The sequence below is a fragment of the Rana temporaria genome, chromosome 8 (assembly GCF_905171775.1).
Source record: "Rana temporaria chromosome 8, aRanTem1.1, whole genome shotgun sequence".
Classification (NCBI taxonomy): Eukaryota; Metazoa; Chordata; class Amphibia; order Anura; family Ranidae; genus Rana; species Rana temporaria.
Window position 1 is genome coordinate 65,305,962 of NC_053496.1, and position 12,985 is coordinate 65,318,946.

The window sequence follows — 12,985 nt, forward strand, 5'->3', positions numbered from 1 at the left end:
ACCTGAAAACAGAGCCAAAAGGTGCACAGGACCCTTGTGCAATCCAAAAACTGCATCCAGTTTGCATACGTGTGAACCCAGCCTATAGAAAAGTTGGGTCACCAGTCTAGCTGTCCTGTGTTACTCTTATGATTGAATGGACAGAAATACAGGCATTCCCCACGTTACAAACAAGATAAAAAATTTGGGTCGTTGTGAATTGGTGATAAAGCTTCAGTGGAGACTCCCTATTCCTTTGATAACTCTTACAGGGATGAATTTCCCTTCCTAGGGGTAGATTTCCTCTCACTTCCTGTTGTCTCCCTCCATTTGTAAATATGAGTCGTATGTAAGTTGGATGTTTGTAGCTCGGGGACTGCGTGTATAAACCAATTGGTAGGTTACACAGCTCCACACACGTGTCTCAACTGTGTATTTAGCCATTTTCCCAGAATTCAACTTTAAACTGCAACTCAGGACAGAATTGTATTGCTGTTCTGCTTTACTGAACCTTTCTAATCTGTTTTCATATCCTATAAAATAGCATAAATAGAATTTTTCTGGTTTGTACATTTTGCTGGCTATCTTCTACATCTCAGGGCAAACTGCTTTCCCAAAATGTGTATAAGATTTACATACATGTGATTTCATTTTTGAATGATATAGCCAAAGTATTGTATGTTAAAAAAAGGCATGCATCTTTTTGTGCAAGGCCACTTCTTTTTAAAGCATATGAAAATAGGTAAATCCTGCTATAAATGATAGATTTTTCTAAAAAATATAAAGTCCATGAAAAGATAGAATAGAAATATATTTTTAAAAAGTTGCAACATGTAAAGAAAACCATTTATGTGCATGTATTTTATAATAGTTCTGATCGTATAGATGGATTAAAAAGTCACCCCCCATGCAGGGCAAAAGTGACAATGTCTTTGCATGAGTTCCCCCCCGACCTTCTTATATTCACTTTACCTGCCGTACAGTGTTGCTCCTTCCTCTATCTCAGCCAGTACTAAAGTCATCAAAGTTGGCAACCAGAGGGAGTTGTGACATCCCTCTCTTGGGTCTAGCGATTGGCTGCTAAGCTGAGCACTGTCCCAGGGGAGAAGGTCACATGGTAGCGTCATCAGCACTAGGGTAATCAAATATACCTAAGTTGGGTGGGGGGGGGGCTTGCAGAGACCCTGTCACTTTGACCTCTATGGGGAAAGATTGGGAAATAATTGGGAAAGATTTATTAAAACTGGTGAACACAGAATCTGGTGCAGCTGTGCATAATAACCAATCGGCTTCTAACTTCAGCTTGTTCAGCTAAAGCCTCATACACACCATGAGAATATCTAACGAATGATCATCCTTTTTTTTTGTTTTTTTGCATGCTAGTCTCATATCGAAAATTAAGAGGTTACTCAACTTCCAAAAATTGTTGTACGACAAAATACAACTTCTGAAGTGATGTATTGTGTTGAACTGTATTGTAATGTATTCTTTTGTTTCCGAGCATGTGTGGTTATGCTTCTCCAATTTTTTAAGGACAAATACTGTATTGATTAAACAAAACTTACAATCTAGTATTATACAAGAATTTTGTGTTCGTCCCATAATTTTGGATCAGCTCTCGAAAGCTGTGTACGAACGATTAGGGCCCTTTCACACTGGTGCGTTTTTGCGGTAAAAATAGCGCTATTAAAACGCTCCCCATGCCCCTCTCCATTAAAATGAATTAAAAACGCGGTAAAAACGCGGTAAAAACACAGTAAAATTGCGATTTTACCGCGTTTTTACAGCATTTTTACAGCGGTTTTTAAATCATTTCAATGGAGGGGGCATGGGGAGCGTTTTATGAGCGTTTTAATAGCGCTATTTTTACCGCGAAAACATGGAAAAAATGCAGCAAAAACGCACCAGTGTGAAAGGGCCCTTAGATTATCGTACTTTCGAATCGGTATTCTTCATCCGATTTTCAGATCGTGTGTACGAGGCATAAGCTTTGACAATAAAACCTAGAAACTCGTTACTATGCACAGCTGCACCAGATCGGTGTGCTCTAGTTTTAGTAAATCTCCCCCATGGGATTTTTACAGTGTAATATACAAGATGATTATTGATTATTGATTGGATTAAAGTGAAATTTCTACTGACACTTTTTTCCTGTTTTTGGTTTGGAGTGATGAAGGGGTTGGAACCTATGTCATTTATTAAAGCAGAACTAAAGGCAGTTTATACTCCGCTTTCCTCCAACAGTCATGTTGTCCTCGCTGGCACCTTCTCCTGTGTGCTGGTTTTTGGCCATCTTCAATGGCCGGAGTGGGATGCGTATGTGCAGTTGGCCATCATTCTGGCACACGGGGATCAGGCTGGCTGCTGTAATTTGAACTGGACATGCTGAAAACAAGCAGGTAAGTGTATTTTATGGCAGAAGAGACATTGCATGTCTCTTCTGCAATAAAGAACCTGCCAGCAAACAACGATTGTACTTTAGTTTTGCTTTAAAGGCTGTTTTCCCAATTGGAGAAATTGTCTGTTGTGTCCTGTCCTGGTGACCACCTAAAAAGTGAGTCAAAATGTTCCCAAAAGGGACACAGAGAACAAAAAAAAACCCGACTGTGGTACTAATCATTTTCTCCTCCTTTACAAACGTAAAATTTTTTTTTTTGCTGGAGTTTAAGACTTTTTTGACAGTGATCATTAAGCATACACAGTGAAACAAACGTCTCTGCCTCATGTTTATTTGTGGTCACGCATTAGCTAAATTTATTTCTGTATGTTGTCATCATGCAATTTTATTTATTAAAATCTGGACAGACCAGCATCCCTAATCATAAAGGCCAGTTGAATTACAGTTTAACATCAAAGTCTTAGTCTGGCCATACATTATACAATTTTCTTGTACAATTTTCCTGTTAGATTTACCAAAACCATATAATATGAGGTCCAACTTTAACACTTTCAATTTGTATGCAATCAGGCAGGCTCCTGCACTACATAGTTAAAGGTAAATATAAAGGAAATTAAATAAGAAAATTTGTATAATGTATGGCCAGCCTTACAGATTATTTTCTTTAGAAAGAAATCACAGCTTGAGTAGAAAAAACTGTCCCCTGCCAGAATGTTGTGGAAAAGGATTGTTGCTTTTTCTCTGTGTGGAAGCAGTGGTGCCTCTGAAGAGGTCTGACACCCTACTGATCAGAGCTAAAGCAATCAACAGGTAACATGAGTTTTGCCGTTTGCTAAGCTATGGGTCTGACTAAGACGGGGGTGTCGGACCTCTGCAGAAAGATCCCTGCTTCCGCACAGAGAGGGCCCTTCTTTACAGTATTTTAGCAGAGGACAGCCATTTATACTCAACCTTTGTTGTGATGCTCCTGGAATGCATTTACCTGATTTAAACCTGAAGTTTAGTTAAGCTTCAATGTCAAATTGTTACGAGTTCCTGATATTAATGTGTATTGGCAAGTGTAGTGAATATACAGTATTTAAAAAATATATGAAACACAGCTGAAATCTTATCTTAATTTCAGCTCCTATAGATAGAAAACCCCTACACATATGTATGTACGCATTTAGAATTTACCATAACCTATTACATTGGAAAATTTATTTTTTGCAAGCATATGGTGACTTTAACATTACAAAAGAAGTCTTTGATGTTGTGACCTGTAGAATGTTTTGTGGCTTCTTTTACATGGAAGAGATGCCTTGCATATCATACACAAGTCCCAGTTTTGAGGTATACACTGACATCTACATGGATGCGAACTGCGGGCTGGAAACAGTGAAGTCCAAAACTTGAAGTGTGGTCGCCAAAGCAGCATACAAGCGGGATGTAGTAAATCGGAGGCTATACACTGGACTGCTCGTTGGAGATGACAGAGAGAAAGACTGAAATAAAAAAATATATGCAGCGATAAGAAAACATGCTTTTGGTTAAAATAAATATATTTTTTATTCATCTGTCTTAGAGGTAATGAATGAACAGCAGTTTATATGGGGTAGAGCAGGCTTCTTTGTCCCCCTACAAACCAACGTTAAAACCGAGTGCCTATGGGGCATTGCAGATCTATCTTTTACATTCTGGGTCATCCTCTGGACCTCCATCCAGAAGGGTGCACTTGACATATTGTAGCTCTAATGGGAGCCAAACATGTGTGATCAGATGCCTCTTCATTTATATATGTATATGCAGGTATACTTGTTAAATACACATAAGAAATGGAACTTCTTAATGCATTAAAGTGGATCTTCATCCTGCCTCCCATTTTTTTAACCCCTACTTACCGGATTGTGGGATCTGCCCAATTCAGATACTCGCCCACCCAGTGGATCAACATTGTTCTGCTGAGATCCTCTTCTCTTCTGCCACCAGTTGGGTCCCACGCCACCATGTTCTTTGTGTGACATCATCGGAAGGCTGCCGGCTTTTTCAGGCTCAGCGGACAGGCCTCCCAATGACACACTGCTAGGCCTAACCCCTCCTCATTTTGTTAATGAAAGACTAGGCATGTCATTCGCTTAGGTGAGTGAGATGCATGAAGGGCGGACCAAACATTTTTCATTATAAAGGGTAAACAAAAAAAGTGATATTTGAGTGCAGACTGTTTTTAATATTGATTGGACCCTGGGAAAACACTTTCTTGGGTCCCCCCCCCCCTTCTGCTATGCATGCCACAAAGAGCAATGGGTATGACCAGATTGCATCTAACAGTGGGAGTGGATGTGGCTTAAAGGAGGATGATTAAACAGAACCTCCCCTCCAAATGAACATAGCGCCTGCTTGGGTGAGTACACATTGCTGTACCCTCAATGTTTATCTTCACAATACAGCAATTTTAACTAGACATGTCAAGTTTAACAGGCGTCACTGCCTGTCCAACTTGTCCATTGAAGTCAATGGGACTGCACTGCAGCAACACAATACATGTAAAATTCCCATTCGACTGGGGGGAAAAAAAGACATTCAGGAGCCAGCAGTATTGCCTCCAAAATGCCTGCAAACTTTTTTTGCAAAGTAATCCATCATGGATTACTACAGGAGATGGTCAGAGACTGCAGATGTACTGCAGGATATGATACAGCAGAGGGTCAGTGACTGCAGATGTACAACAGGAAATGGTCAGAAACTGCAGGCATGCTACATGTCAGGCTCAGGATATGATCAGAGATCGCAAGCATACTACAGGGCATGGTCAGGGACAGCAGACATGATACAGGAGAGGGTCAGAGACTGCAGACGTACTACAGGAGATGGTTGGAGACTGCAGATGTACTACAAGAGATTGTCAGAGACTGCAGACTTACTAAAGCAGATCAAGTAAAGGCTGGTACTACAACCCAATTGCAGGTATAAAATCATCTAGAGCACTCTTCACTCACCGTGCCTGACAAGTGGTCTCCAATCTGCACACAAAAGTCTTCCAAGGTAAGTTGAATGTTGACTACAAGGTGAGTATTAATAAAATCAATCTTTATTCAATCAAAAGCAGTAAATGTGTTCCAAAATGGAGCCAACTGACACGTTTCAGTCCACCAGGGCCTTAATCATAGTTTGTCCAGCATACCATACAAGACAAGTACTGTATATAGCCATCGCTGCCATGCCCGACATTGCAGCACGATTCGGGCCAGTGTGCTGAGATCAAATGCAGCATGTCTGCATTTTAGCGCAGCGCTAGGCTGTTTTGCAGTGTAATTAGGACACATAGGAAACAACTGATAACAAACATTTTACAATAAGTTAAAACGTCTGTCACAACATACAGTGTGAATTGGCCTGGCTGGGAAGAAAAGCGTGCTACATATCATAAAACCAAAACAAATAAAACATTGTTAATGCATTGTATCCAAATATGTTAAACTAACAACAAGCTTACTGAACCTCAAGTGGATAAAAATAGAATACTATATAAAGTATTATATAAAGCATCTTGTGATAAGATAAGTAAACTCTCTGGGGGGAAGACAGACAAGAATTCAATATTAACTTAGATGTAAATCCAGGTCCCTCCTTCGGTTTAACCCCTGGGGTCCTCTGGTTGGTAACCTATGATTCCACCACGCTTCTTTACCTAATAACTTCTGGTGTTTGTCCCCCCTCTAGGTGACACCAATACCCTATCTATACCACAAAATCTAAAACAGTGGTTTCACCACCATTGACTTCCCTAAAATGTTGTGAAACATTTGATATCTGTTTGGCTTGCAGATTGCCCAAATGCAAAAATTCTCGCCAAAGCGAGTTCTAAGGCGACGTGTTGTGCACCCCACTGTAAGCGCCAAGCTGTACAGCAAATGAGGTACACAACAAATGTAGTGTCACAAATGATGTAATATTTAATCCTAAACTCTTCACCTGTAACTAGGGATTGAAAACGTTTTGTACACTGGGTTGAAACATGTCAATTGGCTCCATTTTGGAACACATGTAATCCTTTGGATTGAATTTTGGTAATACTCACCTTGTTACCGACTTCACCTTACCTTTGCCCCTAAGAACCCCCTACCCTGTTTGAATTGCTTGTGGAGGGGGTGGAGAGGAGAGAAGTTTGTTTTGAGGGTGAAGATCCGCCTTAAAAAATAAAAAAGGAAGCTCACCAGCCCCACCCACAAAACACATTATTTCTGTCTGTATTAAACTATTTGAAGATACAAGAATTTAAATTAACTGCATTATACATTGCATAAAGTACAGAATTATGGTGATAACATGCATGAATAAAACACAGTGGGGTTGATAAACTAAAGGCAAATGGACTGTGAACTTTGCAAGAGCAGTTGCTTAGCTTCACTTTGTAAAGAATACCTAATCAGGTACAAAAAATGTTTTTGCTGGCACATGATTGAATGATGGAAATCAGCAGAGCTTCGCCACATTCACCCCATCACCAAATCAACAAGTATATAGGTTGCTATGGCTGGCACAGACCTCTAACCATACCTGTAAACATTGGTTCATTCTCTTGTCCCACAATCTCACAACTCCATAGTAAGAAGATCCAGTGGCTATCATGTTATTCCCATCACTCTGCATGCAGTAGAGAACGCTGTCATGAGGCTCCTCCCATTCCTTCACACACCTCCTGGAAAGAAAAGGCCATGTTTAAGAAAGACAATCATATAATGGCATTACTTCTATTCTGTTTCTAACATAATAAAAGAATGTGTAATTTTGGTCAAAACACTGCTATAATAGGTAGTGTAGTGCAATGATGAAAAAGTATTTTGGAAAAGTTTAGTATGACGGGTGATACATCTTTGGCCTTTTGCCATCACCACCTTCTAGCCCTTTAAGAGGTTCCAAATGCTGGGAGGCGGATATTCCGATCATTTGATTGGCAGTCACAGCGGTCACATGATCGGAAAGCTCCCAATCGCAAGTATGTATCAGCTAATGATCTTAAATTCAAAATTTGGGTGCTGCTTACAGGTCCTCCCACAGCTTTAATTGCAGCCGATTCAGCAGGAATCGAACATAATTCAAGATCTCTATGGCCATCGTAATAAATCAGTATTTATATTTATGTTAATTAATCTCCTTGAAGACATGGAATGGAGGAATCTTGGTTGCTATGGGCAGCACAGACAGTTCTTGTTCTTTTAGACACCTTTAACAATGACTACTGTTTATTAAATATCCTGCTGCAGACTAAATTCACGTAAACAGGAGCAGAAAAATAAAAAGGGGAACAATTGTCACCAAAACAGGTTTGCCAATTTGAAGACTTCCGCTGACCTTTGTTGGAAATTTTGGATTTCCGATAATTTTTTGTTCCAGTGGTCACCAGAAAAAACGCAGAGTGTGAATCATCCCAGTTGGGAAAAAGACAGCAGTAAAAAAATAATGGGGTTCTAATCCTTCCCTTTTCTATCCAAAGCTAAACCAAAAGTACAATTTAGCTTCTATGTACTGTAATCGGATCATTGCAGTTGATACTTGCTTTATGTACAGATGTATCTATAAGCTACAACATGCAAGGCCCTCTGAATTCTCCTGTATTAAATTGTTCTGTTACTGTCTCCCCCCATTTTTAAAGAGCTGCACAAACAGTTGGAGCTATATAAATCCTGTATAATAATAATAATAATAATAATAATAATAATAATAATAAGCTTGAAATATTTAATTTCAAGCTAAACTCAGTTTGTAAAATATTATGTTGTTCATCAAAGCAGACATAAGACAAGCAGTACAGTGTATATAGAGAAATAAACCTATGTGTGTGTGTGTAAGGTTACTTACTGTATATATGATTATATTTCCCACATTCATAGGTCAAGAACAGCTGAGCAACAGGAAATCCCTAAGTAACGTTTTAAACATGGATCAATAACATTCAACTAGCTTCTCACTGCTCAATGACTTTCACTTCCTCTGTGGTATCAGTATCCAGTGTAGTGAAGACTATGCCATAGCTATAACCTTACCGCTTATCCCTCTCAATCTGGTGTGATCCTTCCAAACAGAAAATATTTCATTTCATCCATAAAAATTAGAACAGTACCGATCTGTTTTTGTGAACTATTGTACAAGTCCAGCTTAAAGTACAACTAAGGGCCAAACACTTTCTTTATTTTTTAGATTTGTATAAAGTGGTGAGAGATTATTATCACTGTCAGGTTTGTAGTCCTGTCTCTGTCTTGATCGTCAATTTCACAAGAAATGACAGTGAGGGTAAATCCAAAACTTTGAGTCGCCCCCAGAACAGAAATAGAATTGTCCAATGGGAACATTTGCTTACATGATAACTGTCCCTCAAATTGGAAAAACAACCTCCCACTTCCTGTTTAGTCTTCAGGACAATAAATTAGGGGCAATCCATTCCCTCCCCCCTGCTCTATCTCTATATACAAAAAAAATATGTTGGGATTTGTAGACTTCAGCTATACTGGAGATTCTTTGTTTCTCACCCCTACATATAACTACTGTCTTGTAAACAAGGTACCATCAAAGAGCCCTGTTATGGCTCAACTGATGAAGCAATTTTTTGGGTTTTACTTGCAGGTGTCAGAGTGCACACTGAAATGTAGAACCGAGGCCCCACATTATGGATATAAAGGGAACCTACAGGATGGGAGGGATGGTATATTTTTTATATTTATAAAGCCTTAACGGGCATAGAGCAATAGAATACAGCTTATATCAAAGCATAATAAAACAAAAACATATGCAATATATGCACATTTCCCCTTAAATAAGAAAATAGGATATTTGTGCTTATCGTCAAAAACGTTTTCTTGGAATCCACTAAGGGACACTGGAATACAGAACCAGTTAATCTTATCTACCACAAGAATGCGGTTGCCCAGTCATGCAACCCATCTCAAATGAGAGATTTGAAGAACTTGGGAACCATCACTGTGTAATATTCCATAAGGATAAGTGACTTTTGAAACTGGTAAAGAACTCAAGGGCACCAACCCTAAAGTCAGCCTGATTGAAAGAAGGTAGGGTGCATGAAAATTACCCCTACATGGGTGCTAGGGGGGGGGGGTATATTGAAAACCTATTGCAGTACAGGGGACACACAAAAAAAGCGGGAGGGCAAAATTATCCACCTTGACATTCAGAAGTGTCCCTGGATCTGACAGAGGAGAATTCTGCTGGACCTGCCTAACTTTGAGTGCAGAATATGGTTCTAAGAATATCCTGACCTGTCCAGATCCAACAAAGCATCCATAGTCACTAAGTGAGGGGCAGGGACCCTAGCCACACTGCTAAGAACATACACCTGATTAAAAGCATGACCAAGGAAGGGATTTGGAGAAACTTCCCCAAGAGGCTGCAGTATAAGCCACAGAAGGAGGAGGAATCTCCAAATGATCAGGTCCCAGAAGGGCCTCTAGGCATGCCCTACCCCAAAATGGGGTACCTTCAGTGGGATTCCAGCATGTTCTGACTGCTAGCAATACAACGGAGCCCAAAGCCCAAGTGATTTCTACCTGCCATGCAGGAGATGAGGAGCACCCAAGTGCACAAACCTCTTTATTTGGTGAGGAGGCTATTGATTGAGGAAAGCCAAGAGCCAATGCATTGTCAATAAGGAAGTCGGTGCAGTTTAGAGTAAAATTAATTAGCCGGTATAGGAAAGAGACCACCTGTCCTGTCATAGAGAGGACTTCCAAACCTTCCCAGAGGTTAACGTCCTACAAAACCTGGGTGACATCCAATGGATTGCAACTCAAAAAAGCAGATTCACAGAAGGTACCCTGAAAAAGCAAGGACCAGAGAACCAAACTTAAGCACCAGGTATGGGGACACCCCGGAAAGCTGGGTCCCCCAAGGAGTAGTGAGAACTGGTCCCGAGCAAACCTAATAGGCCAAGGTTTCCTCTGCAATGGGGTATGCTGCAGGGTACTAAATACCACAAAAGGTTAGGGAATGTTAGGTCTGAATGGGATACAACTCCAGAAGGCATGTTGCCACTTGAAGGGTGTGGGGAAACCATACAAAAACAACCTTCCTTTAAACCCCCCCTCTTTTTTCTTTCTCTTCTGTGTTTCATAGTGGTACCGACTCCTTTAGATGAATGCCTGGATTGTGACAGACATATCTTTCATCTCTATGATGACTAGCCTCTTCCAACTTTTTGGAACCAGGGGAATTAACCCTCTGCTGATTGTTGGTGTTTTTTCTTTTTTATATATATGTACACATAAAATCTAAAATAAAGAATTTACATAAAAAAAAAAGAAAACTGGGAAGACACACTGCTGCTGTGCTTACAGCTCCTGGATCGGGAACTACTGCAGCAATGGACTAATATAGTACATTTACATGCAATACTTACAATTACCTGAGTGAGTTGTGATTATCTTGTGGTATTGTACTTTACCTTCTTACTGCACTTAGTTTGATTCCCTCTTGCTGTCTTCCCAGTCACTACAGGTGTCTCCCCTGCTATAACATGTGTTCGGCCAAGCGACCCATTGATGCTTTGCTTGGATGAGACTCCCTCCTGACTTTGATAATAAGCTTTTTATATTTATTTCCATGTGAGTTGCCAACTGTAGTTGTTTTAATAAATTGTCAATATCCACTACACCTAGTCTGCGCACTCCGACGTGTTCATTTGAACCAAACTCTGCAGGGGATGGTGTAGGGGTTTGCTTAGTCTCTGGGTACTGAATGGCCAGTCTCATCCAACTGAGCTGAAGGCAACCCCTATAACAACGGTCCCAGGTTCCAGATTATAGGTGTCACCTGTAGCAGTTGGATTATGTTCTTGATGTCTTAGCAGAGAAATGTTGCTTCCATGTAGAGGCAATGCAATTGGCCCATTATGAGGCAAAGTCTCAAGTACTCACAAACAAGTTGTGCTTATTAGGGTCTTAGGCAGCCAGAGGTGACCAGGTCACTGTAGGCAGGCAGTGAACACAGACAGGGGACCAATGATCTACATGCAGAGCAGAGACCAATGATATATGTGGGGCTTCAGAGGCAGGGACAGCAGCAGAGTGGTGACTCCTTCAAGCTGAATGGTGGGAAAGAAGGTGAGCACATCGTTCCACTCAGTGAATGATTTCAGCGTTCAAACCCACAGCCATTACAGGGCCTTGCTTAGGATTGTTCTGCTGACCACTGTCCTAAACCTCCTATAGGTGGCAGTATAACCTGTCAGCTTATAAATTCCTATGTCCCTCAATGGATTAGAAAGAAATACTTGTTGGCTTGCCTGAAATGCACTCAACTCTTAAAGCGGAACTTCATGAATTTTTTCATCTATTAAATCTTCTGCCCTTGTTGTTTTTACTTTGGATAGTAAAACATTTTTTTTCTGCCAGTAAATACCTTATAAAGCCCACTTGCTGTTTCTTGTCTGGTAAAAAGCCTAGGCTTATGACATCATGCACAGCTCTCTCTCTAACTCTCGTGAGAGTTTGCCAGGAAGGGAGAGGGTATGAGTCCTAAAACAGCCAATGAGAGCTGCAGAGCTGGAAGTGTGCCTCCGGAAGTCTGTGTAAATCCAGGAAGTGAACAGGCAGCAGCTTCAGCTGCCCACAGTTAAAAATGGACGCAGCTAGACTTAGTGGAGGGAGATTTCTGCAGCATATTTGGCAAGTACAGAATCACAGTATATATAAATAATATGCAAAATAGTTGGAGGGAAGCTTCAGAATGGCAAAGATGTTTTTATTACAAATTATGTGAGCAGACTGCAGTTCCTCTAAGTATTGTTGTGGGCTGAACATTCACAACTTTGAGTGTTGTCAGCCCTCCCTGTTGTTTTTTGCCAAACCACTCAGCCACTCCCACTTTCAGATCTTTACAACATGAAGGCTAATCATTTTGTAGTCCAAAATAGAAACAAGGATGGCTGTCAAGCCTCGTACACACGGCCGGTTTTCCCGACGGGAAAACTGTGAAGAGAGCTTTTGGCCGGGAATCCCGGCCATGTGTATGCTCCTCGCAGTTTCTCGACGGGAAAACTGCCCAAAAACCGCCGGACAATAAAAGAGAACCAGCTCTCTTTTTTCCCGCCGGGAAAACCGGCTGACTTTTGCCCCGCGTTTTTTGGCAGTTTTCCTATGGGAAAAACTGCGATGGAGCATACACACGGCAGGGATTCCCGACCAAAGCTCCATCGCAGTTTTCCTGTTGGGAAAAACTCTTGTGTGTAGGGGGCATTAGAGATAACACAGGGAGTGCACTCAAATTTTCAACAGATCAACAGTTTTTCTTTGCACTTACAGATTGAACAGATATGGCTAAATTATTCAAATGGTATATTTAACAGACCAAAAGGTAGCAAAAAAGAGAAGTTCATTGTTAGGGTTTATATACACATTAACATAAAAGGCCTGTTATAGGAAACAGACATTAATAAGAAACAAAACAAGATAAAAAGAAAGAACCCATACTGGCAATAGATATTTTATGATGCTGTATTTGCTTGCAAAGCAAAATTATCTCCCATCAAATATGATATAATGCAGTCTAACATGTGGGCAAACAAAAACAATACTGATGAGTATTGATGGAGGTGAGATCATCCCGAGAACTAAAAGGTAA

At 40.5% G+C, this 12,985-nt stretch overlaps 1 protein-coding gene across 1 annotated transcript in view; it reads right to left on the reverse strand.

Annotated features, from left to right (window-relative positions):
* Nucleotides 1-3,548: 3,548 nt before the first annotated feature.
* The window catches only part of FBXW4 (F-box and WD repeat domain containing 4), a 247,251-nt gene continuing 237,814 nt past the window's right edge, over nucleotides 3,549-12,985 (reverse strand). The window contains exons 8-9 of the mRNA XM_040361932.1: nucleotides 6,914-7,055; nucleotides 3,549-3,861 (exon numbers count right to left, since the gene is read on the reverse strand). Of these exons, the coding sequence (XP_040217866.1) occupies nucleotides 3,724-3,861; nucleotides 6,914-7,055 (280 nt within the window). The 3' untranslated portion in view covers nucleotides 3,549-3,723. The remainder of the gene's footprint in view (nucleotides 3,862-6,913; nucleotides 7,056-12,985) is intronic.